Genomic DNA, 26,829 nt, shown 5'->3' with positions numbered 1-26,829 from the left:
GAATCCCATGATCCCCTTGATCTTGCTCTAGTTCACAGACAATGAGGAAATGAAAAGTGGCTCATTTGGAAAATGTTAGGGAGTTGTGGGTCAAACTGTGCATATTAGTTGTGTCTCTCTTTCTCTTAGAATACTGCTGGTAGGTGAAACAGTCTTTTCAACTCTACTGCCAGAACCCAATGAGGGGTCTGGCCCTGGTCTGAAAGAATATTTGGAAAGTCTTCCATGATTTCTGCCAGCATATCAGGATAGGCCTGGACAACTCTAAGAGCTTAACATTAAGGGGATAAGAAAAAAGAAAAAGGTCTTTTATCACACCCAGTAGTTGACTAGGTAAGACCAACAGGGCATGTCTCTTACTTCACAAATCACCTTATGTTCCCAACTAGACCATAAGCTACCGGCAGTCAGGGAGTATAGGCTCCTGCTTTTGTGTTGCCATATCTGCTCATCTGTAAATGCGGCTAATATATACACTACCTACTTGACAGAATTATTGTGAGTAAAATAACCCAAAAGTTTTTCAGTATAACGTGAATGTAAGATATTAAAACTGTATACTCCATCCTCCTTGGCACAGAGCTGGGCACACTTGTTGAAGGAGTTGATAAGACCACATTCCCTCAGTGAACAGGTGTGAATCTAGTGATTTCTCATTATCTTTACTAATGAACTGCATGGAACTAAGCGTTCAACCTATATTTATAAATGTAATCATTGGTGCAAAAGTGGCTAATGATTCTGAAGTTAGGGTTGTAATCAAAACCATAATAATGTTCTGATACAACAGAGGTAGGCCATTTGGGGAATTCAAAAGGAATGACAACGAAAAGCCAGTGAAGACTAACAAAAGGCTAGCAGAAAAAGGCCTAGCAAGAAAAAGAAAGATAATTTTGAGCCCCAAAATTACATGTAGAGAAAATCACACCCCTCAACTATTCTTTACATACTGCTCAATCTTTATGAAGATACTATGGCTTTTTAAAGTTTGGTATTTTTTCACAAGGTGCTTGTTGCTTGGAAGGAAAGCCATAGCCTATCTGGACAGCATACTAAAAAGCAGAGACATCACCTTGATGACAAAGGTCCATACAGTCAAAGTTACGGTTTTTTAGTCGTAACATATGGCTTTGAAAATTGGATTATAAGGAAAGCTGAGTGCCGCAGGATTGACACTTTTGAATTGTGGTGCTGGAGAAGATTTATGAGTGTTCCTTGGACAAGGAAATCAGATCAGTCAATACTGAAAGAAGAAATTAATTTAGAAATTAATTTAATTGGAAGGACAAATACTGATGCTGAAGCTTAAATACTTTCTCCCACATAATGAGAAGGCAGAACTCATTGGAAAAGACTCTGATGCTGGTTAAGATTGAAGGTAAAAGGAGAAGGGGATGGCAGAGAATGAGATGGATAGTGTCATGGAAGCAACGAACATGAGCTTGGCCAGACTTCAGGAGATAGTGAAGGATAGAAGGGCCTGGTGTGCTATGGTCCATGGGGTCATGAAGAGTTGGACACAACTGAATGAATGAACAACCACTGTGGAGAAGATTCAGGAAAAAATAATAATGAAAAAATGACAGGCAATACATAACTTATGAAGAATGAGACAGAGACTTCAAAGAAACCTTTAAGGTATCTATAAATTTTCCTCACACTTCAAGGTCCCCTTCTTCCACAAAGCCTTCTCTGTTGACACCAGCCCACAACGATATGCAATTAGCTGTGCACTAATTACATGTGGTCGTCTATTGTTCTTTTATCATGTTATATTGTGTTTCATCCCCCCAACTAGAATGTATGCCTTTAGAAGGAAAAGAACTATATTTCTTCTCAGTATTCCCCTAGTATCTAGTACAAGACTAAGGGCATAGGAGATAGCAACTATATGATTAAAGCATCTAGAAGAGGATGGGAGTAGGTGGAATTAACAGTCTTCTCTCCAAAGGACTGTTATGAAAAAAAAAAACAACAACGTAACTCAACGAGTTATTCTGAAACTCTGCAAAGGACCAAATTAAGAGGCAAGAGGCTTAAATCTGAGGCTTCATTAACAAGAAGACAGGATCCCAAAACTAGGGAAATGACAGTCACAGGATCATAGATATTAAGCCCAATAGGATTTTAGAGTTCATGGAGTCCAAACCTCTCATTTTACACACGAAATTTTTTGACCCGGTCTGATCAAACTGTAGAATACTGTGCTCAATTTTGGGCTTATATTTTACAAACTAAAGAGTGTCCAGAAGAGGGAGAACAAGATGAAGTGTTTAGAAACCATGACATATGAGAAATAGCTGAAAGATTTACTAAGCAGGTCTTTCAGTGGTTTCCAAACCCCTCTTTGACAATAAGTTGTTAAGACTTCTCTCTTTTCATAAAATAAGCTACACAATCTAAATTTTACTAATTCTTATTTTATTAAAATAGATGAAACATTATTATAATTTTAGCCTACACAAATGTTAAACAAAAAAATGTAATTTAGATATCTATTGATAAAATCTTTTATGACAGACATATTTAAGGCAATGAAATGTAAACTTAACCAAACATTTCAAACAATTATTTATAATTACTGAATTGTTTTAATATTTTAAAAGTTGCAGTTTTTTTGAAAATCAGCTTATATTTTTATTGTGAAATAACACAGGCGATTTAACATCCATACAATGATTAACTTTAAGATCATTCACACTTTCTGTCAAAGGCCACAAACACAGCAATAACAACTAATGAGTCATGAGTCTATGCTGACTAATTGTGAGGGCAGATTCAAACAGGTCAATTCAAATCTAACCTTGTTTGTGCATGCTGGATTACTCTTCATACCACATTTACTGTCAGCAGGAGTAAATTTGCCATCTTGTTCTTTTGTTGACTGTGACCTGAACTTTGTTTTCATTTCTTAGAAGTGGATATATTTATACAGGAATTATATTGAGAAATATTAAGTAATTTTGACCAACTTTTAAAACTACCCCCACAAAGGTATATTGTATTCATGAATGTTCAATAGTTTGGAAGAATATTGCTAATTTCATAGAAGGTGTGATGTTCAGCTCTTCTTGGCTTTCAGTGAGCTATTCCTTTTTAGAAGCAAGAAGAGGGTCTCTTTGCACATGGCAGGAGTCAACAGGTAAAAGAAGCTATCCTCAGTTTTCAATTACTCGCCCAAGAATATAGCTGCCAGAGAGCAGATGGGTAGCACAGTGGATAGAGCTTCTGGCATGGAGTCAGGAAGACTCGTGTTCCTGAGTTCAAATCTGGTCTCAGACACTTACTAGCTGTGTGGCCCTGGGCAAGTCATTCAACCCTTTCTGCCTCAATTTCCTCAACTGTAACATGAAGTGGAGAAAGAAATGGCAAACCACTGCAAGTATCTTTGCCAAGAAAACCCCAAATAGTGTCATGAAGGGCTAGACCCAATTGAAACAACTGAACAACAGCAACAATGTAGCCAGAAGTCTTGGTGTGGAAAATCAAGGAAGAGATCACAATCTGAGCCTGGGATCCTAGTCTCTGTGCCCTGCTCCTTCCCAACGTCATAGGTGGGGTTGAGATTCTAGTGGTCCAGGTGATGAGGTGCTTGGGACCCTAAATTCTAACAGCCTCTGCTTGGGTGCCTGTGCCTGAACCCCAATTCCAAAACACATCCAGTTCTCATAAACACATCTAGTTTTCAAAACATATTCTGTCCCAGGCTCTCTCTCTCTAGCTAAAGGGCAGCATGCCCCGACTTATCTCTGCTTCTTCCTTAGTACACTGAGTCATTCATAACCATATTTACTATGTACTGATATTTCTAACATGTGTCTTAGACAGAGTATTTTGTCTAACAAGACACTAGATGAGAAACTATTCCCCTTTAGCTCCGACCAACAGTGAATTTAGTGATGTTTCACAGTAAACCCCCCCCCCCCCAACCCCACTGTGGGCTATTTCCTAGAGAACTTCGGGTAATATGCCTGAAAGTAGATACTAAGTGTGCATGTTCCTTTAAGAACCAAACATGCCTCCACCACTCCCTAATTCCACCCCCAAACACCTGACATGTCCCCCACTTTAATCCCCTAGAAGCTTCTATAAAAATCCCCCCTGTGCCCCTCTTTGGTTGCAGGTTCCCTAAGAACTCCTGCCCGCTGAAAAGCATGATAAATCTTTGCCTCCTTGACTTAAAGAATGCTTGGGTCTGCGAATTCATTCCAGGTGGCCTCACCCTGGGAACTTTGGTCTGGGATCCCTGCATCCCTGGGTTTCTTCTCCCCCTCTACACAGGGGCTCATGCTTATTTCCTAGTACTGGTTAGGGTTGGGGGAACTGGGGACCAAGGCCTCCTGGACGTGGAAAGGATCTTTTTCTTGGCACCATTGGGAGGGGGTTAGGACACCTTAGGAGGCACTGGATCAAACCTAGAGCATAGTTCCTTGTGGTTCTGAGTCATTGCTGTTGTTGGGGATTCAACCTAAATGGTGGAAATTACCTAAAAGATATTGCCCTTTGTGTTTGCTGATCCTCTGTTTTATTTGAAATTGTTTTCCTCTGTTACTGAGATGATCCTAGAAAAGCCTGGTCTTGGCTGGAAACTTTCATGTTCTTATCTTTGTTAGTAATCCATGATCTGCTTTTCTAATATCCAAGTTTTGTCTTGTCTTGGTTTTTCTAATCTTGCTTGCATTCCTATCTGCCCCATCTATGTCCCTGACTTAGCTCATATTCACCACCCATTCTCAATGCCTCCCAATGTCTAGGCACTCCTTAGTATTTGTATGTAATTAGGTCTATTGTACAGTATCTGTATCTCAATTCCCTCCTACTGGTTTAACTGACAACTGAAGAAGGGCCCTTAACCTAGTGGTTTCTTAGCTGGGACTTCTGTCACAGATTCTCACATGAAAGAAGGACTGGAACTATTCTGTCTGGTTTCAAGGAAAAAACTAGGGCTTGACTCTCTGGACTTCTTTTTGCAGCTGCATTTGCACCTTGAAGCCCTGCTCTCCTGACTGGTAACTGCCAGTCTAGGGACCACTGCTTCAGGAAGGGTGCAGCCATGTTTGCCTTCACTTGACTTTATTTAGGTAGTCTGTGGACTACCACTTCCTGCTCTTGTGCTCCAAATGCCTTACCCCCTTTAGAATGACAGCTCACCATGGTAGAGCCTATCTTGCTTGCTTGCATGTGTTTAGCACAGTGCCTGATATGTAGTAAGTGCTTAATAATGCTTCATCTTGAATAGTAGTGAGATCCCTACCACTGCAAATATTTAAACAGAGGCCAAATGGCCATAGATACTTTAGAAGAGGTTCCTGCATTGGCTGGATGGTTGAATCACATGACTTCTAAGGTTCTTTCCACCTTTGGGCTTCTACGAAGGATAACAACATTTGGTTGGGTATAGGAAGACATTCATCAACAGAAGAGGATAACAAGGGAAGGCAATAATAACTCATATTTTTACAGCACTTTTAAGATGTGCAAACTTCTTTCCTTTAAACAACCCTGTTAAGTTGGTGGTCCAAGGAGTATCTCTCTTTTACAGATGATAAAATGTAGGAATGGAAAGATTAAATGGCTCCTATTAACTAGTAAGAATCAGAACCAGTATTTAAATTCATATTTCCGGTTTGATTTTCTTTTCTGTAAAATGAAAGGGTTGGACTAAAATGATCTTTAAGGACACTTCAAGCTCTAAATATTGTCATTTCAGATCCAGGATTTTTCAATTGTTTCATGCTTGCCGCTCGGCTCTAGAGAAGAGAGTCAGCTATCTGTCCGAGATGGTTAATGTCCCCTTTTTCTGAATTCTGGGTTGAGGGAGATGGTCTCTTAAGATCCCTCCATGTTTTAGGACAAGCTCACAAATGTGATCTCAGAAACCCTGTTGTTCTGTGTTTCTGATTTAGGTAAGAAAATTTAACCAACATTTATTAAGCTCCTCTTACAAAACAATGTTTTCCGACTCTACCACATCCTTCTCAAAAACCACCTAGATTCCAACACCAGACACCATCTGCCCTGGGGTTCAAGATTTCGAGAACGCTTCAGCCATGCTTCATTTTACTTCACTCCTTCCTCTTTGGCTACATCCTTTACTATCCTGCTACTGTGGAGAACCATACTTCTTTACTCCTCTCCCCAGTTCTGGGATCATGAACCAAGTTAATAAGCTTTTAAGTACCTACTATGTACCTGTTACAAGTGCTAAGCACTGGAACCAAGACTGAACCAATTCTGCCATAGTTCCTGGAAGACTGTCAATCTACTCCCCACTGGCCCTACTCTCAGAACTTAGAAACTTGACCAAAGTGCCCCTTCCAGACTTTTCTCATTAGAATATATACTCTGAACAGGTAAAGAGGACTTTTCTTTTGTTTTTGTATCCCCAGCGCTTAATAAAAGCCTCTCCTTTCATTCACTCATTTTCATTCATTAAGGACACCTGCTACCAGCAGCTGCAAGATTCCTGACCTTTAAACTCTAAGCTTCCTCCAAACAACAACAACAATGATGATGATAATATCCAGTATTATGTGTATCAATACCGTATGCATGGATATCAACTGTAAAGGGAGAAAGCAAAGGGTTCAAAGCAAATCATTCCAGCGTGAGCAGCAGTAACATGTAGTTTCTAAGAAGCCCAACAAAACAATAGCCAATTAGCTAGCTAACTACAGTGCCCCCAGGACTGATATTGGTACCAATCAGTGACAGTAGTGCCAACTTAGCTCTTCTGTTCCTTGCTGAAATCCAGAGGAGCTCTGCAGAACATCTATGAAATAGAAACATATTTTAAAAACTTCTATATACAACTGAAACTTGATCCTCACAAACCACAATAACATACCCATGTTTTGGGGTTGAGAAACTGCTTTTCATATACCATCTCACTTGAGCCTCACAACAATTCTGTGAGGTGGTGCTATTATTTCCATTTTCTACGTGATGGGCTTCAAACCCAAATCCTCCTGACACCAAGACCAGCTACAGGTTCCACTAGACCATACTGTCTGCTCCATCTAAGAAAAATGACCAACACACGTCCATCTGAAGGTTCTCACCCAATGGTGACTTTTCCAGCTTCAGAAGTACTGAGAGGTCACCCATAGGTTGATGTGAGGTAATGCTATCATCTATATCTCTGTCTCAGCCAAGAGGCTTATTCTCCTGGCTAAAATGAAACACTGTAAATGCAGAGCTGCCCCACATATAGCATGTAGGGCAGAGGACAAACAGTCCCCACCTTAGAATCAGAACGCAACATGTTGCTAGTAAAGCTTTTCATTCAACTTACTTTAACTTCTAGGATGTAGACATTATTTGCCTAGCTTTTGTTTTTGTTGTTCAGTTAGTTGTGTCTGACTCTTCGTGACCCCATTTGGGATTTTTTTTGATAAAGCTACCACAGTGGTTTGCTATTTCCTTTTCCACTTCATTTTACAGATGAGGAACTGAGGCAAGTTAAGTGACTTACCCAGGATTACACAGCTAGTAAGTGTCTGAGGTCAAATTTGAATTCAAGTCCTCCTGACTCCAGATCTGGTGCTCTGTCTACTGTCCCACCTAGCTGCCCTACCTCCCTGGATTTTAACTCTTGCCTCTCTAGACCTTCAGTATTTGTCAAGATAGTTCTTGTTTGGCTGGACTATTGGCAACATGGGGCTCATGGTTCCAACAGAGAGATGATTTCCACTCAGGTTACTGACTTATCTAATAGGAATCTTTGCAGCTAATGATCTTGGGTCGAGGTGGGGAACCTACAGCCTCAAGGCCATATGTGGCCCTCTAGGTCCTCAAGTGTGGCCTTTTGACTGAATCCAAACTTCATAGAACAAGTCTCCTTAAAAGGATTTGTTCTGTAAAACTTGGACTCAGTAAAAAGGCTGCACTCAAGGACCGAGAAGGCCATGAGTCCTCCACCCCTGATCTTGGGTCACAAAGACAAGCTAATCCTGAAAAGTGAATGAACAGCTACAATGTGACAACTCTAGAGGACCAAGAACACCTAGCCCAGAGAAAGAGGCTAAAAAGCCAGTGAGAATTGGAAGAAATAAGATGGAACAAAAGTCTGTATCGCTAAGGTGGGGAGTGGGGAAGGGAGTGAGGGATATTGAATGTAATTGCAAACACTCTCAAATGGAGACAACAGGGGACAATCTTTTACCATCTCTTTCCTTTCCTATGCAAGAGATGTAAAATGATTGTTTTCATACCTACACACTATCATTTTGATCCTTACTTCAGGGTCCCTAAACTAGTCCTAGGTAGGCAGTAGGGTAGAACCATACTTTAGAGCAGGGCTTCTGGTGTTTGGGTAGCCTTCCATGATATTGCATGGCCTGAGGGCATGCGCAGTGCAAAGTGGTCATGCTTTGTGTTCAGAACCAAGGCTACAGTGAAGTTGCTGCAACATGGGCAAGTGCTGCCAGAAACACCCTGGATTCATTAGGTGTTTGATTTTTAATTAATCTTTGGTCACTGCACATTCAGAAACGTCTTACTGTTGCCAAATTTTTCTTGACCCCATATTGGGTTGAGCCCCACAATTTAAGAAGTGCTGCTTTAGAGCAGCTCTGGGGAGGAGAAAAGGGACCATAAATTCTAGATGACTTTAGACGCTCAGGAAAAAGGTCCTATATTCAATGAAATATTTGTTAATGGGATGGGAATGAAAAAAAAACCCAACATATCCTACTTAAAAGAATAAAGCAGTCATCGTAATGTCTCCCTCCTGTTCTTGAGGATGGTAACTCAGGCTACTTTCTCCCAATATTGGGATGGGCAAGAAGGGTTAGAATTCCATGTTTTTTAGAGACTACTTAGGCTATTTCTCTGTTTCCAGACAGGACTGCTCCTTCAAACCTCCTGGATCTAAGATTATCATTCCTTGGAAAGGTACATCATTCCTTAACAAGCCTCATTATAACATCCATCTGAGATGTTAGGTGGAGCAACAGACTAGAAAGTTAAGGGCTGGCAGGCATCAGCTGTAATCATGTCACATAGCTTCCTGGTAACCTTATGTTCTTTGTCTTATCCATAAAACGGGCAATCTTCCCTGAAGGGCTGATGTTCCCACAGAGAAAAGTTTATCAGTCTAGCAAGGAGGGACTTGGGGTAGTAAACTCTGTAGAGAGGCTAGTGACTAGAGGTCCTACTCCAAGAAGGCATGGTAGACTCTTTGGCCACAGAAACAGAAGGTATCACATTTGTTTTGTGATACAATGCCTAGCTTGGATAGGAATGGATTTTTGTGTTGCCTGTACCATTCCATGTCCCTTTCTTGCCTCTTCTCAGCACTCATTTCTGCATTGTCATCACTGGCACTCAACCAGCCATCTCATGCACCAATCCCAGCCTAACCAGGGTGCTGACTAGGCAAGATCAGACAGGCTACAAATGGGTTCTGGTCCGAACCCTACCTAGCATTTCTACAATTGGAGGAAAGGGTTGCAATACAATGAGCAGATAATAAAGCTGGCTGGGAGCTCTGAGAAGGCTAGAGCCAAATGTTCACTTTGGTTTACGTAGCGTCCAACCAAGTATGATTCTTCTAGGGTTCCTGAATATTACCTCATCAGGAGTCTAGAGATCCCTCTTGAACTGTTCTTTTTCAGCTTAAACTAGGGGCAACTTCTTGCACTAGTTCTCTGGAGTTTTCTTCCAGCCTGGTCTGGAAACTGAGGCCTGGCCCAGCCCCATAGTAGATCCCTAACACTTGGACTTTACCCAGCTAGATTTCCTGCAAACTTCAAGCAAGAATAAATGGTAAGAGGACTTCTTTGAAAGGCCAATACCATTTGGTGGACCCTGGATGCTCTCCTTTCAGTTGTCCAGAACCCTGATTACAGAGAACCCTGGATCTAATAAAGGGGGCTCACAAAACGACCGGTCATGTGAATTATAGCAAAGGGCTTTAAAATGGTTTCTTTCAAGTTATTTGTGATGAGGAAGTTGTAGGAAAGATGGCTGAAGGAGAAGTTCAAGGTGGCTCTTGAAGGGGTAACCACAAAAGTAAGGAAACAATGACAAGGAAGCAAACATTTCCCCATAACTTATTACACCCACAATCACAGAGTCTCAGAGCTGGAAGGGATATCAGAGAGTATCTAGTTTTGCATCTATGTGAATAAGAATCTTCTTTGTTGCACACCTCAAAAACCACCTAGTCTCTGTCTAAAGACCTCTAATGATGATCCTCTCCCTCTCTGCCTACTAGCCTCTTTCAAGTCCCAGCTAAAAGCCCACCTTCTATAAGAAGCCCTCCCCAATTCCTCTGAATGCTAGTGCCTTCCTTCTGTTGACTATATCCAAATTAACTCATCTATAACTTGTTTATACATAATTTTGCATTGCCTCTCCCCCCCACCCCCATTAGATCCTGAACTCCTTGAGAGCAGGGAACATCTGCCTTTCTTTGTATCTGCAGCACTTAGCACTGTGTCTGGCACATAGTAGGCATTTAATGTTCACTGACTAACCGCTGATGCAGCCATTCTACTTTTAGACAGACTAATGTTAGGAATAAGAGGTGGGTGACATAGTACGGTATTATACTATTATATATACTATATTATAGTATTATACTTTTGACTTAGAAGCCTGGGGATGAGAAAGCTTAATGTTGTGGTGTTTGTTGTCGTTTCTTAAAAGCCCTTTTAAATATACTTTGCCAAGAAAAGTAGTTTATTAAATGTCATTCTTCTACAATGTACATTTTTTAAAAACAAAGCCTTGAAGTAAAAAAGTGAACGTTGATAAGAAAATTTAATCATTTTCAAGATTCATTTTTACACCAACTGGGAAAGTTTAAAATATGCTTTGTTCTATATTCAATTTCTCCTGCTTCTAAAGCTTGTTCTGAAGTCATCCTTGGTAAGGAACATGACAATCTGGCTTTGACAATGAGTGTGGTGTCCTAAGGAGAGTATGATTATGAAATTATTATTATTGCCCACTGCAAGATTTCATTGATGAAAAACACCCAGGTCCAGGAGATAACGGGGAGATATAAAATTATACTCTTATGAAGCACTTATTTGTGGAAAGCTTAGCTTCTAGATCTCTCTTAGGAGGAATTTTTCAAGATAATATTTTAGACCAAGAGAATTAAAGAAAAATAAACAGGAAACTCTGTTTAATTGCCAAAAAAAAAAAAAAAACTGAGCTGTGCATAAGCAGAGTGAGCCTGGTATGAGAGCTCCAAGCTGGACTCAGGCAAGGGAAAGCTCAAAACTGGTACATCAAGGATTTCCTTTTCCTTTTCTCAAGAGACTGATTTGAGAAAGAAAAATCAAGTATCTCATGGTGAGCAAGGAACTCATGTGGCAGTTATTTTAGCTCATCGGGGGCTATGTATATTCAGAGGCCAAGACCTTACCAGGTTAAGATGGCTTATAATTTCTACTCTTCAGAGTATATGGATTGTCCATCCTCAAAAAGCGGGCAGTCAGATACTTTCCCCCCCTTAGCCTTAAACACCTGGTTTCTATGAGATTTACAGGATATCCTGGGACATCACTGCAAAAATGTAAACAGCAGCTCCTACCCAGTTGAGCTTTGATCTATTAATTCCAGATGCAGTCCCTGATTGATTCTAGCAAATCAGAGCTGCCCAGCTGTGAGGTTGCTTAAGGGAGTGGGGCTGTGCAGTGCCTTCTGTCAAACAGCTAGCCCTCAACAAAAACAGAAAAACCAGCTGCTTATCCCTCTGGACGTTCCTTCCAAAGATCATGTCACTTTTGGATTTCTGAACTTTCCCATAAGGTCTTTCACCACATAGACAGCCACTAAGTTTAACATGGTGCAGCCCAATATTTTGGGCCAAATCATGCCATATTCTCTACTGCCATTGCCTCTGGCAACATACATTAATTACCATGTAGTATAACTTCCTGGGAATAGTGTTTATTATTGAAACTCTGGGCTTGTTGAGACTGACAGAGACACTTCTCCAGTTGTCTAAAAGTTAGGTAAGGACCAAGGAATGAGAAGGCCTGGCCCAACCCCTATCTTTCTAGTTCTGCCCATCCAAGGCAGACATCAGTTGAACAGCAGCTGAACAACTAGGAAGCTTGGTTAGGAAGAGCTTAGGGCTTAGGAATTTAGGGTTAGCCACTCCGACAAGCAGCTGTATGATTCAGGAAGAACAAGGGCTCCAAAACTGTTTTGTTCACCTCTACTTCTATGGGTCTAGGGGAAAACTTTTTCTTCTACCTACCACAGTCTAGCCACAGCCTGGGATAAACCTATCGCTGGCTGCCCAGCAGGCATTGCTCAGGGGGGTTACACTCCTGAATTGTAAGGATATATGACAATAACAGCTATTATTTATATAGTGCCTTATACATATGATCCCATTTGATTCTCACAAATGTCTTGGAAGTTGGTGCTATTACTTATCCTTATTTAACAGATGGAGAAACAAGGCAGGCTTGGGTGAAGTGACAAGCTCAGGGTCACAAAGCTATTCAGTGTCTAAGGCCAAACCTGAACTCAGGTCTTCTTCACTCTACGTCCTGCGCTCTATCCTCTCCTATCCTCCACCTAGGTGCTATGCATGGCTGCCACCTCATTTCTCTCTCCCTTTATGTTACTACTTTTATAAGACCAAAGGTAATGAAAGAGGTAATAATAATAATGGTGATGATATTAGCTAACATTTATAGGGTGCCTAATATGCTCCAGGCACAGGGCTAAGTGGTTTGCAAACTGTATCTCATTTTATCCTCACAACAACTCTGGGAGGTAGGTGCAGCTATCATCTGCATTTCACAGAGAAGGCAACAAAAGTTAAGTGACTCATCTAGGGTCATACAGGTCCTAAGTGTCTGAGGCCCCATTTGAACTCAGGTCTTCCTGACTCCAGTGCCCGCACCCTAACTACTTCGTAACCTAGCTGCTCTAAGTAGGTGACCTGAACATCTGCAACTCCACCCTAAGTGGAAGATAAACAAGGTGGAATCTAATGTTTCCTTTGCCAGGGTTCTGGCTGATGAGGATTTAGTTCACAGCTTTCTTCCTGGACCTGTGAGAAACGGGCAAGCCAATACTAGCTTTCCTCATTACCGGGCTCTAACTTAGGATTGCAAGATTTTAGAGTTGGAAGTGACCTTATAGATCTTCAAGTCCTTCTTTACTGGTCCATTGTTAAGGCCTCTTCCCTCGGCCCTCCAAAAATGTCAGGTTTCCAGGCCCTCACTGATATGCTTCTAACAAATGGATGTCTTGGGGAGGATGTCCCTCCCCACAAATAAACAGTCTGGTATTACCTTTCCCTCTCCAGATTCTAGGACAGGGTCTCTCTCTTTCAACTCTGGAGCTGAGATGTGAGGGCATCTCACAGGGGCTAGGGAACAGCTTCCAAGCCCTTCCGGCGGGTGAGGACCTACAGCCACAGTCCTCCCATCCCCCACTCTAGCAAATGCTGCCCTGTTCCGAGGCGCAATAACCCCATGCCACTTTTCTCCTACCCCTAACTGTGCAGCAGAGGGCCAGCCTGAGCGTCCCAGCCCCTAGCCAAGCTTCAGTACGGGAGGCGCAGTATGCACCATAGGGCAGATGGACCAAAATACCGAGCGCCCCCAGTCCCTCGCCCGGCTCCGGCGGAGGAGGTGCCGAAGCCGCGTGCACCACCCCCCACGACTGGTGCTGCAAAGGAGGGAGCGCCACCCTGGGCGCCCCAGCCCCTCTCCAGTCTCCAAAGGGTACGAGGCGCAGTCACTCCGTGCCCCTCCCGACCCCGCTACACCGCGCAGCAGTGGAGAGGAGAACCCCATGCAACCCAGCCCCTCTCCAGTCTCCAAGGCGGAATGAGGTGCCGTCACCCCGCGCCCCCCCGCCCTGGGTGCAGCTGGAGAAGGATCACCACTCTGCGCGCCCCCCCGGCCCTCGCCAGGCTCCTAGGGAAGAGGAGCCGCCGTCACCCCGTGCCCGCCCCAGGCCCTCACCGGGCTCCAGCAGATTAGCGGGTCTGTCTCCGGATCGCTCACTAGGGTCCACAGCTTGGTCAGGAAGGCAGGGACGTTGCTGGGCCCCGCCATACCGGGGCCCCCGGGCAACTCCATTCCGGGGGCCGGCGGGCTGGGCAGGGCAGGGAGGCGGGCACCGAGGAAAGCGGGCAGGGCAGGGGCAGGGAGGGGAGGGGAGGAGAGGGCCGGCCTGCTGCGAGCGGACCGGGTACGGAGGGAAGGAAAACTGCTACTTATCGCCGCCGCTGCTGGAGCTGCAAGAGAGCCACTGCCTCGGCCTCAGGCACCGTAGCCGACTCTGCCACTGCCCGAGCCGCTACCGCCGCCCGCTGCGCAGACAGAACCCCGGGGCCCAGCATGGCCGCCGCCATCTTGCGACGGGCTCGCCCCCGGCGGCGTCGACTAGCTACACGCGTGCGCGCGCGTGACGTTTCCTCCGCCCAACGGCATCCCAGCCCCGCCTCTCGCGTGAGCGTTTAAGTCTTCCCGGCCACTCTTTTTCTTTGCTCTCTGCCACTACCCTTCGATGAACGCTTGAGCGCATGCGCACCTCGACTCTCCAAAAACCGGGAACGGCGTCTCGGCGTCTCTGACGCGCCCGTAGCTGCGCCAAGCGCAGGCGCACACTGCTTCTAATCCAGAACCGGACAGGAAGGGGAGGGAAGAGAGAAGAGACGAGGTCTCCGGCCGCCAGAGCCAGGAAGCGGCGAGACGAACGGCGGGAACATGGCCGGGGCGCGGGGCGGGAGGCGCGCAGGCATGGGAGCAGGAGCCCCAGCGAGGGCCGGGAAGAGGCCCGCGGAGCAGCAGCCAGAGCAGCAGGAGGCGGGGTCCAGCGAGGAGGTGACAGCGCAAGGCGGGCCACGTGCACGCGGGCGGAGGGGAGGGGACAGGACGAGGGGGCAGCTAGGGGAGAGGGGTAGAGGTGGCACGGAGGAGAGGGAAATGAGGAGGGGCCGCTGAGGGGACAGGAGAGAGGTCCTTAAGGGACAAGGTCCTTAAGAGGAAAGGGAGGAAGGGGGCTGCCAGGGAGAGAGGGAGCCCTTAGGGGCATCGAAGGTGAGGGATCGTTGAGAGCACAGGGATGATGTAGGGACCCTGAGGGTACAGAGTAGGAAAGGCTCTGAAGTGGTGGGGACAGTAAGGGGGTGGGCACTGGGAGGCCAAGGAGAGGAGAGACAGTCAGTTAGCATTTATTAGGTTTGTCCACAGCCAAGCACTGGGGATACAAAAAGAGGCAAAAGACGGGAACAGAAAAGGAACAGGGAAGATGGGGGTCATTGAGGGTCATGGGCCCTGAGGGGACAGGGACGATGAAGTACAGAAGGGAAGGGGACATTGAGGGGAAAGGTGCTGATATGGGGGCCAGAGGGGATACTGATGGAAAGATAGCCCAGCTGGGGAACTGTAGGAGGTAGGAAGGGGGAGGTCAAGGCATTGGTACGAGATGTGGGGATTGGTGATTTAGAAGGTAAGGGGAATTTAATGGAGAAGAACATTGATTGAGGCCTGAGGAGATTTTATGAATAAAGGGATGCTGAGGAGATAAAACTGGTGGCTTCAGAGAGGATGTGACAATGTGGAAGGTAAAGAGAGGACCCTAATCACTGATTGATAATGTTTAGTGGGTATTTTCAAAGGGGTGATTTAGGTGAAGGGATTAGTGGGGGACAAGAGATGGATAGGGGTTGAGTAGTTGGGAGACACCCTGATAGGATAGAAGGACCTGAAGAGAGCTTAGAAAATCTGTGGAGTAGTGGAGAAGGAACCCTTACAGGTAGGTCCGAGGCAAACTGGGTATGTCTAGAGAATTGGTGCTGTGGGGTAGAGAAGATGTAGGGGCCATTGTAGTGGAAAAATAGTTGAGGTTGATGGACCAGATGAGATGGATTTGGGAGTGTTTGAGAGTTGGAGTGGAGAAACCGAGGGTGGGTTTGTTTAGGAATTAGGCATTCCTAAAGGAGAAGAGTCTGAGGAAGTGAGGGAAGGATAGACACAGGAGAAGGGAAAGGTGTGTAAGAGATGAGAGTCTAGATGGAGGAGGAGGAGTAGGAGATGGACCAAGGAATATAGGGCCCAGGAGAATACCCTGAGGAAAGAGCTAGTCCTTTTGGATCCAATCCCCAGGGATATCAAGGCACTGGGAAATGAAACGTTCCCCTCCACCCTTCCCCTTCAGTTGTCCCTCTCGTTCTTTTCTAAGTAAGTGGCTCTCTCTAGGGTCACTGGGTACCCTTGTCACAAGGACACTCTTAGCATAGTTCTGCTTTTTCTCTGCAATCCTCACCTCTCTAAACCCTTATGTGGGCCAAAAACTTCGTTTGCAGCAGGTGTGGATCATATATCAGAGTAGCCAAGGTGGTGTCAAACCTGAAAAGGACTGTAAGTTGGGAGTTCCTGGAGCTAGGTATTTCCTCATGAGGTGTCCAAGTACCTCTTAGTGCCTGGAATTTGCCAGTCTTTTTCAAGTGACTGTGTATTGATTATTGCCACCCTTATTAGCTGGCACTTTTACATAAAGCTGTTTTCTATCATAGGTCTGTTTTGCTGGTCCACAGAGGAAGGCATATTTTAGGGGTGACTTAAATGCCTAAAAATGTGACATTGGGAGAACAAGAATAAGTTCCTTAAGGTTACAGTTTATATATCGTACCCCTCTTCATCCTGTGTAGAGCCTAGCGGAGTTGTGTACTTGCTGAGAGATTGTGAATGACCAGATGATTGGGGCTCTAAACCCAATAGGAGCAAATTAGAGCCCTTGGATGGAGGATAATAGCTAGGCTTTATATAGCATTTGCAAAGCACTATGTTACCTTCTTTGATTAGCATTGAACCTGATCTACCCTTCTGGCTAATGGCGCCTGTCAGCCCTTCTACTCACTTCTGACTGGCACCATGGCATAGATGGAGGGGGTCTTTGGTGGTTCTATACCATAACATAAATGCTTCTTTGGCAGCTGCCTCTCTTCAGCCATCCAGCCCCCAGCCAGAGTGCAGCAGGCAGTGAGTCTGACCCATCCGACAGTGAAGACAGTGTGTTCTCAGGTCTGGAGGACTCTGGCAGTGACAGTAGTGAGGATGATGCCAGCAGTATTGAAGGTGGACAATCCAGGAGCATCCCAAAGATGACTCAGGACAAGTCCCAGGTAAGTGAAAAGGTCGTTCCTTTCTTCTCTGAGCTTTTTGGCTTCAGACAGCTCTACCCCTTGGGTGCCTTTAGGAGTACTGAAGACTCTATCCTTCAACATTTTTTAGCATTGTGTAATCAGCCAACAAGTGTTTAAGGCCTTACTATTGGCTGATTGCTATGTTATGTGCTGAGGATACAGAGAAAAACAAGAGAAATATCTGTTCTGGAGGAGCTTACATTACAGTGGAAAGGGGACTGGGCTGGGAGCCAACAGGCTTGAATTCTTTTATTCATTTTATTTTTAAAATTTCGCACCTAAAAATCAAAAGAACATTTCCGTATGTACAGCATAACATTAAAAAAAAGGATAGTATGTGAAAAATGGAAATCTACTTTAATACAGATTTTGAAAAAAAAAGTATTATATGTATTACTTTTAAAACTGTCCTATTTCTCTGTGCTTCCTTCTGAATTTCCTTTTGCTCTCTTCTGTACACTTGGAAAAATGTTTCTGTGGTCTGCTTTTTATTGCTAACACTCCCTACTTCCTCTCCACACCACCCTCTCCCCCATTAAAAATGAGAAAAATTGGGGAAAAGACTTGTAATAAATAAGCATGGTCATGAAAAATGAATCCACATGGCATCTATGTCCAAAAATGTATGTGACTTTCTGTTCCTTGAGTCTGTCAGCTTTCTGTCAAGATTTGGGTAAACATACTTTGCCATAGGTCCTCTAGTGACATGGTCATTGGATTGATTATAGTTGTTTTGAAGTTATTTTTCTTTACAATGTTGTCATCCTTGTATAGATTGTTTTCCTGATTTTGCACATTTCACTCTTCATCAATTCATACTCACTCCAAAATTATCTCTTTTAGCCATGTAAGAGGAAGTCTAGGGTACCTGCTTAAATTGTAGTTGTTTGTGTTACCTCTCTCCCACCCCCCATCCCTCATTCAGGATTAGGAAGTTTGTTTTGCTTGTGGTTCTACACTTCCTCCCTTGTATTATACTCCCTCTTAACTGTTGAATTAGGTATATATCTGCGCCAGACTGTTGGTATATGTTTAACCCTTCTTTGTCCATTTCAAATAAGAGTGAAATTCATCTGATTTCTGCTCTCTTGACCCCCTTTCTCTGTTTGTATCTTTCTTACATACTCAATTATGAGAATCAGCAAGTTCCCCCCTCTTCTTTTTCTCTCACTCTCCTTTCTCTTTTCCTTCTTCAAACCTTCAGAACAGGACCAGTCCATGCCTAGGACTTCTTATTCTCTCTTATTTAATTCCCTCAGTACCCTTGAAGAGATTGAGGTCCCGATGGGACACTTGTTTCTTTCCTCCCATTAGAATTTTAACATTACAGTATCAAACATCAACTTCTAAGTTTCTCTTGACTCTTACGTTTGCATTTCGGAGTTCTTACTTGGCTTTGGTCTTCTCATCAGAAATGCTTCAAAGTCCTCTATTCCATCATGGGTCTGTTTTTTCCCCTGTAGGATTATATTCATCTTTGCAGGGTAGGTTATTGATTGTAAACTCATATCTTTTACCTCTTGGTATCTTATATTCTAAGATCTCCTTTTGTTCACAGTAGAAGCTACTGTATGTCTTGGTATTTGAACTTCTTCCTTCCGGAGTCTCTCAATATTTTTTCTGGATTTGGATTATGATATTCCTGGGATTCTTCTCTTCATATTGCTTTCTGGTTCTAATAAATCTGGGAAGTTTTCATTTTGATTCCTTGAAACATAATGTCCAGGTCTTAAAAAAAATAATGATTTTTAGGGAATCTGGTGACCCTTAAATGATCTCTCCTTGATCCGTTTTCTAGGTTGGTTGTTTTTGATATGACATCTGAAATTTCCTTTTATTTTTTTTCTATCTTTTGATTTTGTGCAGATATTTTTTTTTATAGAGATACTGATTTCTGCTTGGTCTATTCTAGTTTTCAAGGGGTCTGTTATTGAAGTAGGATTCACCATTTTTTTTCTTGCTAAGTTATTTATTTTCCTTACAGTTCTCTTCTATAACTTCTATTTAATTTTTTTATCTCTTCCTTCATTTCTTCTAGGCATTCATGTAGTCCCTGTTGAAAATCCATTTTTTTCCTTTGAATCTCTGCTTGAAGTTATTGTGGAGTTTTCCTCTCCTTTTTGCTAATCTCTAGATTTGCAATAATTTTTTATTCTGGTTTGTGTTTTCTTTGATTTATTCATCTTTTTGGTTTTAGTTCCTAAATTGGGGCTTTGGGCCAGGGCCAGGGCCTGCCCCTTGCTGTGCTTTTAGATGGAGTACTCAGCTGTGCTTGGTCTAACACTGGGTCACCTAGGTTCCTGCTCTGACCTCCTTTTAGGGTTTAGGTCTTTGAGGTATAGAACACTAGACTGTTACTATATCTCAGGACAGAATGCCAGGGACCTTGGCACAGGGCTCTTGGTTGATTTGGGAGTTTTCTAATGCATTTGTTTTGTAATTTTGTCTATTATGGCTGTTTTGTAACTCACTCCTCTACTAGGTTATAAACTCAATACTTAGCATTCTAAGTACCAGATAAATGCTAATTGAATGATTAGAGCTGCTCTGCTCTCCTATCTAAAGTTTGCATCCTAGCCTGAACAGTGCTCAATATGTGCTTGATATATAAAACAGAGAGCCTAAATTAATTGGGTGTAGCCTGGGAGTTACTCAGGTTCTGAGTCAAGGTTAGTGGGAAGATGGTTTTTGGCACTTTGAGTATCATAGCTCCCATCCCTCCTTTGGGAAGCTACCTCTCATTCCAGTCCCCAGTTTTCTCTCCTTTGGAGCCCCATAACACTTCACTTTGAAATACATAACTAAGCTCTTAATTGTATTCCATTTTACGTTCTCCAGTTTTTTCTACATGTATTAATATTGTCTCCTCAACTGGCCTGTGAATTTGAAAATAAGGGCTGTATTGATATTTCTGTCTGCTACGTTGCTGGGCATTAAACATTCATTGGTTGATCCTGTTGAACAATTTATTTAAAACGAGCAGTTATGGGAGTTGATGGACTACTTGTCTCCTCTACACTGCAGAGGTCTACTCTTTGTTTTTCTGTATAGGCCTGCTGGGCCTGTGTGGGGACTACCTGCATTTTATAGGATGGAGAAAATCCTGTTGAGGTCATTGCATTGTCTAGCTTTCTTTTTTTCTGTGTTGTGAGGGTTGAGATACTTGCTGGTTATGTGCAATGAACTTTAAAAATAAAAATTTTTTTATTGATGTCCTTTATTTTATATTGCTTAACATTTGCTACAGTATCCTTTCCTACACTCCCTTGAAAAGCATTACATACCCTTTATTACAAAGATTTTTTTAAAGAGAAAAATAAGCAAAAATTCATTTCACCTCTGCAACATCTCTCACATGCCTCCTTCTCTCCCCTTGACACTGTCACCACTCTAGTGCAGGCCCTCATCTCCCATCATGCCTAGACATTAGTCTGCTAGGGGATCTGCTTACCTCAAGTTTGTTCTTACTCCAGTCCATCCTCCATTTAGCTGCCAAAGTGATCTTCATAACAGGTCTGACCACGTCACTCCTATACTCAGTAAACTACAGTGACTTCCTGTTGCCTCCAGGATCAAATGCAGAATCTTCTGTTTGACATTCAAAGCCCTTCATAAACTAGGGTGCCCCTCTTCTCCACTTTTCTAGCATTATACCTTATTCCCCACCATGTATTACTCTTTGATCCAGTGACACTGGCCTCTTTATCATTACTTGAACAACACACTCCATCTCTGGCTGTCCTCCGTGCCTGGAATGCTTTCCCTCCTCATCTCTGCTGCCTGGCTTCCCTGACTTTTTTCATGTCACAACTAAAATCCCATCTTCTAGCATGAGTTCCCAAAGTGGGTGATACTGCCCTCTGGGGGGGGGCACTGGAACAATCCAGAAGGAGAGGTAATATCCTTGGGTGCAATGGGGGGAGGGAGGGCATTGCATAAAATTAAGGGGGGGGAGGGTGGAAGCATAAGGAAAGAAGAGAAGAAAATTTTGAAGAACCATTTGTACTTGTTTTATCTGTTGTATAACAGAGTTAAAGTCATAGTGATTACATTATTTTCCAAATAAACACATGAAATGGAAGTTACAGCCTATCAGTGATCAAGTCTGCCAACAGGTCTTAACAGGCAAGTGTTGGCAGGTGAGCATGTTGTGTCGGGAAGTCCACTAAGCATCTGCAAGAATGTGTGCGTGTAATGATTTGTTTACAATATGATACTATATGGTTACATGACACAATATTACATCATTAAAATTTCAATACAAGAAAAACCCCACAAAATTACAATAAATTATTAAATTTAAGATGCCATTTAAAAAAATTTACGTATTTTTGAAATGCCACAAATATTTAAAAAAACTCATTAGAGTGTTAAAGTAGATTTCTAGGGGTGTGCTGAGTAATTTTTTTTTTTTTTTTGAAAAGGAGGCTGCAGGCCAAATAAGTTTGGGAACCTCTATATTTTACAGGAAACCTTTCCCAACCTAGTTTCTAATGCCTCTATTAATTATGTTTTATTTTATCCTGTATATACCTTCTGTGGAAATATTTGTTTGCTTATTGTCTCCCCCATTAGATTGTGAACTCCTTGAAGGCAGGGACCATCTTTTGCCTCTTTTTGTATCCTCAGCTCTTAGCACAGAGCCTGGCACATAATAGGCACTTAATAAAATGTTTATGGATTGACTGATCAGTACATTATGACATATGCAGTACTCCACATCCATGAGGGCACTCCTCTCCTACAAAAAAGTGGAAGAAAGTATCTTTTCATATCTCTTTCTAAAAAAATTTTAATTTGATTTTTCCCCCCAATTAACAAAAAAATCTATTTTTTCTCCCTCTCAATCCTGACCCTAGTTGAAAAAAACGAAACAAAACACTTCTATTGAATATTTTTGTTTTTTCTTTGGGGCCAAACTTGTTCTTTAATTCTGCAGTGCCATTTTCATTTGCTTTGTGGTTATCATTCTATCCATTTACATGGTAGCCATTGTTTATATTGTTTTCCTGGTGCTGCTAACTATTTTGCGTCCGTTCATACGTCTTACCATGCTTCTGTGAATTTATCATGTTCAGTTTCATAGCAGTGTAATATTCCATTACATTTTTGTACCACAAGTTGTTTACCCATTCCTGTCAGTGGATATGTATTGTTTCTATTTATTTGCTGCCACTAAATATGTTGATATAAATATTTTGTTGTAATTTGGACCTTTCCTTTTTGTTATTTGACTTTCTTGGGATATATACCTAGGTGTGTGTATGTCAAAGAGTATGTACATTTTAGGGACTTTCTTTGCACAATACCGTATTGCTTTCCAGAATGGTCAGTCTGTTCACAGGTTGACCAGTAATACATTAGTGTGCTTTTCTTTTTACAACTTCTCCAGTGTCAACTATTCTCCTGTTTTGATATCTTTTAAGAAATGAAACCTTAGGATTACTTGTATTTGTATTTATCTTTTATTGTATTATTATTAATGATTTGGAACATTCTTTCATTTAGTTGTCAACAATAAGCATTTATTAAGCAAATAATAATAAATATGCCAAACACAGTCATTTCCTTCAAGGAGCTTGCATTCTTTTTTTTCTTTTTAATTAAGATTTTTTATTTTTAGTTTACAACACTCAGTTCCTCATGATTTTGGGTTCCAGATTTTCTCCCCCAAGACAGCATGGAATCTGATGTATCTTCTACATATAACTTCTCATTAAACTTATTTACACAATAGTCAAGTTGTAAAGAATTATGACCAATGGAATGAATCATGAGAAAGAAGAAACAGAACCAAAAAAAAAAAAAAGAAAAAAAAAAGAGAGCAAATAGTTTGCCTCTAGCTTCATTCCGACTCCATAGTTCTTTCTCTGGATGTAGAGAGCTCTCTCCATCATGAGTCTTTGGAGTTGTCTTTAAACCTTGTATTGCTGAGAAGAGCCAAGTCTATCAAGGTTAGTCATTACAGAATCAATATATCTGTGGTTGTGTACAATGTTCTTCTGGTTCTGCTCCACTCACTAAGCATTATATCATGTAGGTTTTTCCAGGTTATTATAAGATCTGTGTCTTCCCCATTTCTTATAGCACAGTAGTATTCCATTACATTCATATACCACAACTTGTTCAGCCATTCCCCAATTGATGGGCATTCCCTTGATTTCCAATTCATTGCTACCACAAAAAGAGCTGCTATAAATATTCTTGTACATACGGGTTCCTTTCACATTTGTGTGATCTCTTTGGGATACAGCCCTAGAAGTGGCATTGCTGGGTTGAAGGGTATGAACATTTTTATAGCCTGTTGGGCATAGTTCCAAATTGTTCTCCAGAATGCTTGAGTCAGTTCACAATTCCACCAGCAATGTAACAGTGTTCCAGTTTTCCCACATTCTCTCCAGCATTTATCATTTTCCTGTTTGGTCATGTTAGCCAATCTGACAGGTGAGATATGGTACCTAAGAGTTGTTTTGATTTGCACTTCTCTAATCAGTAGTGATTTAAGCATTTTTTCATATGCCTATTGATACATTTTAATTTCTTCCCCTAAAACTGCCTGTTCATGTCCTTTGACCATTTCTTAATTGGGGAATGACTTGTATTCCTATGAATTTGTCTCAGTTCCCTGTATGTTTTAGATATGAGGCCTTTATCAGAGACGCTGGTAGTAAAGATTCTTTCCCAGCTTTCTTCTTCCTTCCTAATCTTTGTTGCATTGGCTTTGTTTGTACAAAAAGTTTTCAATTCAACATAATCAAAATTATCCATTTTGCATTTTGTAATGCTTCCTATCTCTTGTGTCATAAATTCTTTCCTTTCCCATAAATCTGATAGGTAAACTATTCCTTGTTCTCCCAAATTGCTTATAGTATCAGCCTTTATTTCTAAATCATGAACCCACTGTGACTTTATTTTGGTATACGGTGTAAGATTCTGGTCTGTGCCCAGTTTCTGCCCTACCATTTTCCAATTTTCCTAGAGTTTTTGTGAAATAGTGAACTCTTAGCCCAGAAGCTGGATTCTTTGGGTTTATCAAAGAGTAGATTGCTATAGTCGTTGACTACTGCAGCTTGTGTACCTAACCTATTCCAGTAATCCACCACTCTTTTTCTTAGCCAGTACCAAGTAGTTTTTGATGACTGCTACTTTATAGTACAGTTTAATATCTGGTATGGCTAGGCCACCTTCCCTAGCATTTCTTTTCATTAATTCCCTAGATATTCTGGACCTCTTGTTCCTCCACATAATTTTGTTATTATTTTATCCTGCTCTGTAAATTTTATCCATAATTTTTTGGTAGTTCGATTGGTATGACGATGAATAAGTAATTTAGGTAAAATTGTCATTTTTATTATATTAGCTCAGCCTAACCACAAGCAACTGATGTTTTTCCATTTTTTTAGCTCTGACTTTATTTGTGTGAAAAGTGTTTTGTAATTATGTTCATATAGGCCCTGGGTTTGTCTTGGCAGGTAGACTCCCAAATATTTTATAGTGCCTATAGTAACTTTAAATGGAATTTCTCTTTCTATGTCTTGTGGTTGGGCTTTGTTAGTAATGTATAGAAATACTCAGAATTTATGTGAGTTTATTTTATATCCTGCAACTTTGCTAAAGTTGTTTATTATTTTAAGTAGTTTTTTACTTGATTCTCTAGGATTCCGTAAGTAAATCATCATATCATCTGCAAAAAGGGATAATTTAGTTTCTTCTTTGCCTATTCTAATTCCTTCAATTTCTTGTTTTTCCTCTTATTGCTACAGTTAACATTTCTTGCACCAAATTGAATAATAGGGGTGATAATGGATATCCTTCTTTCACCCTGATCTTATTGGGAATGCATCTAGTTTATCCCCATTGCAAATAATGCTTGTTGATGGTTTTAGGTAGATGCTATTTATAATTTTAAGGAAGGCTCAGTTTATTCCTATGCTTTCTAGTGTTTTTAATAGGAATGGGTGTTGTATTTTGTCAAAGGCTTTTTCTGCATCTATCGAGATGATCATATGGTTTCTGCTAGTTTTGTTGTTGATATGATCAATTATACTGATAGTTTTCCTAATATTGAACCAGCTTCACATTCCTGGAATAAATCCTACCTGGTCGTAGTGTATTATTCTCATGATAAGTTGCTGCAATCTTTTTGCTAATATTTTATTTAAAGTTTTTTCATCAATATTTGTTAGGGAAATTGGTCTGTAATTTTCTCTGTTTTGACTCTTCCTGGTTTGGGTATTAGTACCATATTTGTGTCATAAAAAGAATTTGGTAGGACTCCTTCTTCACCTATTTTCCCAAATAGTCTATAAAGTATAGGACTTCATTGTTCTTTACATGTTTGATAGAATTCACATGTAAAACCATCTGGCTCTGGAGATTTTTTCCCTAGGGAGTTCATTGATGACTTGCTCAATTTCTTTTTCTGAGATGGGGTAATTTAGGTATTTTACTTCTTCTCTGTTAACCTGGGCAATTTATATTTTTGTAAATATTCATCCATTTCCCTAAGGTTGTCAAATTTATGGGCATACAATTGGGCAAAATAATTCCTAATTATTGTTTTAATTTCCTCTTCATTGGAGGCGAATTCACCCTTTTCATTTTTGATACTGGTAATTTGATTTTCTTTTGACAAAGGATTATCAATTTTATTGGTTTTTTCATAAAGCCAGCTCTTGGTTTTATTTATTAATTTAATAGTTTTCTTGATATCAGTTTTATTAATCTCTCCTTTGATTTTCAGTATATCTAATTGGGTATTTAATTGGGGAGTTTCATTTTGTTCTTTTTCTAGCTTTTTCAGTTAGTTGCATGCCTAATTCATTGATCTCTTTTTTCTCTATTTTATTCATGTAAGCATTTAGAGATATAAAACTTCCCCTAAAAACTGCTTTTGCTCCATCCCGTAATTTTTGGTATGTTGTCTCATTATTGTTATTCTCTTGAATGAAGTTATTAATTGTTTCTATGTTTGTTCTTTAGAATTAGATTATTTAGTTTCAAATTAATTTTTAGCTTATTTTTCCATGGTTCTTTATTACAAATAATTTTTATTGCATCATGATCTGAAAAGGATGCTTTGACTACTTTGCCTTTCTGCAATGGATTGTGAGGTTTTTATGTCGTACTTAGTACATGGCCAATTTTTTAATATGTGCCATGTACTGCTGAGAAAAAAGTATATTCCTTTTTATCTCCATTCAGTTTTCTCCAGAAGTCTATCATGTCTGCCTTTTCTAAAATTCTATTCACCTCCTTAACTTTCTCATTTACTTTGAGGTTAGGTTTATCAAGTTCAGAGAGGGGGAGGTTGAGATCCTCCACTAGCATGGTTTTTGCTGTCTTATTTCTTCCTGTAACTCCCTTAACTTCTCTAAGAATTTGGTGCATATATGTTAAATAATGATACTGGTCTATATATGTTAAATAATGATAATGGTGCCTTTTAGCAGGATGTAGTATCCTTCCTTATCTCTTTTAATTAGGTCTATCTTTGCTTTTGCTTTATGTTGTAACAATTTGGCTAGCAGCTGCTGTGGGGGCGTGTAAAACCAACAACAACCAGCTCACAGAACACTGCAAGCCCACCTTCTTATGATCTGCTTTACTAAGGAAAGCGATGTTAAGGGGTTAACAATCTTACTTTAATCCAGCATACAAATATCATTCACGTAGTTCAGGGGAAAAAGCCA

The 26,829-nt window shown here is 41.3% G+C and overlaps 2 protein-coding genes across 3 annotated transcripts in view; one reads left to right on the top strand and one right to left on the bottom strand.

Moving 5' to 3' along the window:
* HSF1 (heat shock transcription factor 1) overlaps positions 1-14,313 on the bottom strand; it is a 63,563-nt gene extending 49,250 nt beyond the window's left edge. Inside the window, exon 1 of the mRNA XM_036766036.1 lies at positions 13,950-14,313. Within this exon, the coding sequence (XP_036621931.1) occupies positions 13,950-14,066 (117 nt within the window). The 5' untranslated portion in view covers positions 14,067-14,313. The remainder of the gene's footprint in view (positions 1-13,949) is intronic.
* Positions 14,314-14,436: 123 nt separating this feature from the next.
* The window catches only part of BOP1 (BOP1 ribosomal biogenesis factor), a 74,089-nt gene continuing 61,696 nt past the window's right edge, over positions 14,437-26,829 (top strand). The window contains exons 1-2 of one of the 2 annotated variants that reach the window (XM_036740798.1): positions 14,437-14,813; positions 16,928-17,116. In XM_036740798.1, coding sequence (XP_036596693.1) covers positions 14,697-14,813; positions 16,928-17,116 — 306 coding nt within the window. In that variant the 5' untranslated portion in view covers positions 14,437-14,696. The remainder of the gene's footprint in view (positions 14,814-16,927; positions 17,117-26,829) is intronic. The other variant, XM_036740799.1, reaches the window with a different exon arrangement.

Source organism: Trichosurus vulpecula, chromosome 1 (genome assembly GCF_011100635.1).
Source record: "Trichosurus vulpecula isolate mTriVul1 chromosome 1, mTriVul1.pri, whole genome shotgun sequence".
NCBI lineage: Eukaryota > Metazoa > Chordata > Mammalia > Diprotodontia > Phalangeridae > Trichosurus > Trichosurus vulpecula.
The sequence above is the reverse complement of the archived record's forward strand: the minus strand, read 5'-3'. Positions and strand labels throughout refer to the sequence as shown.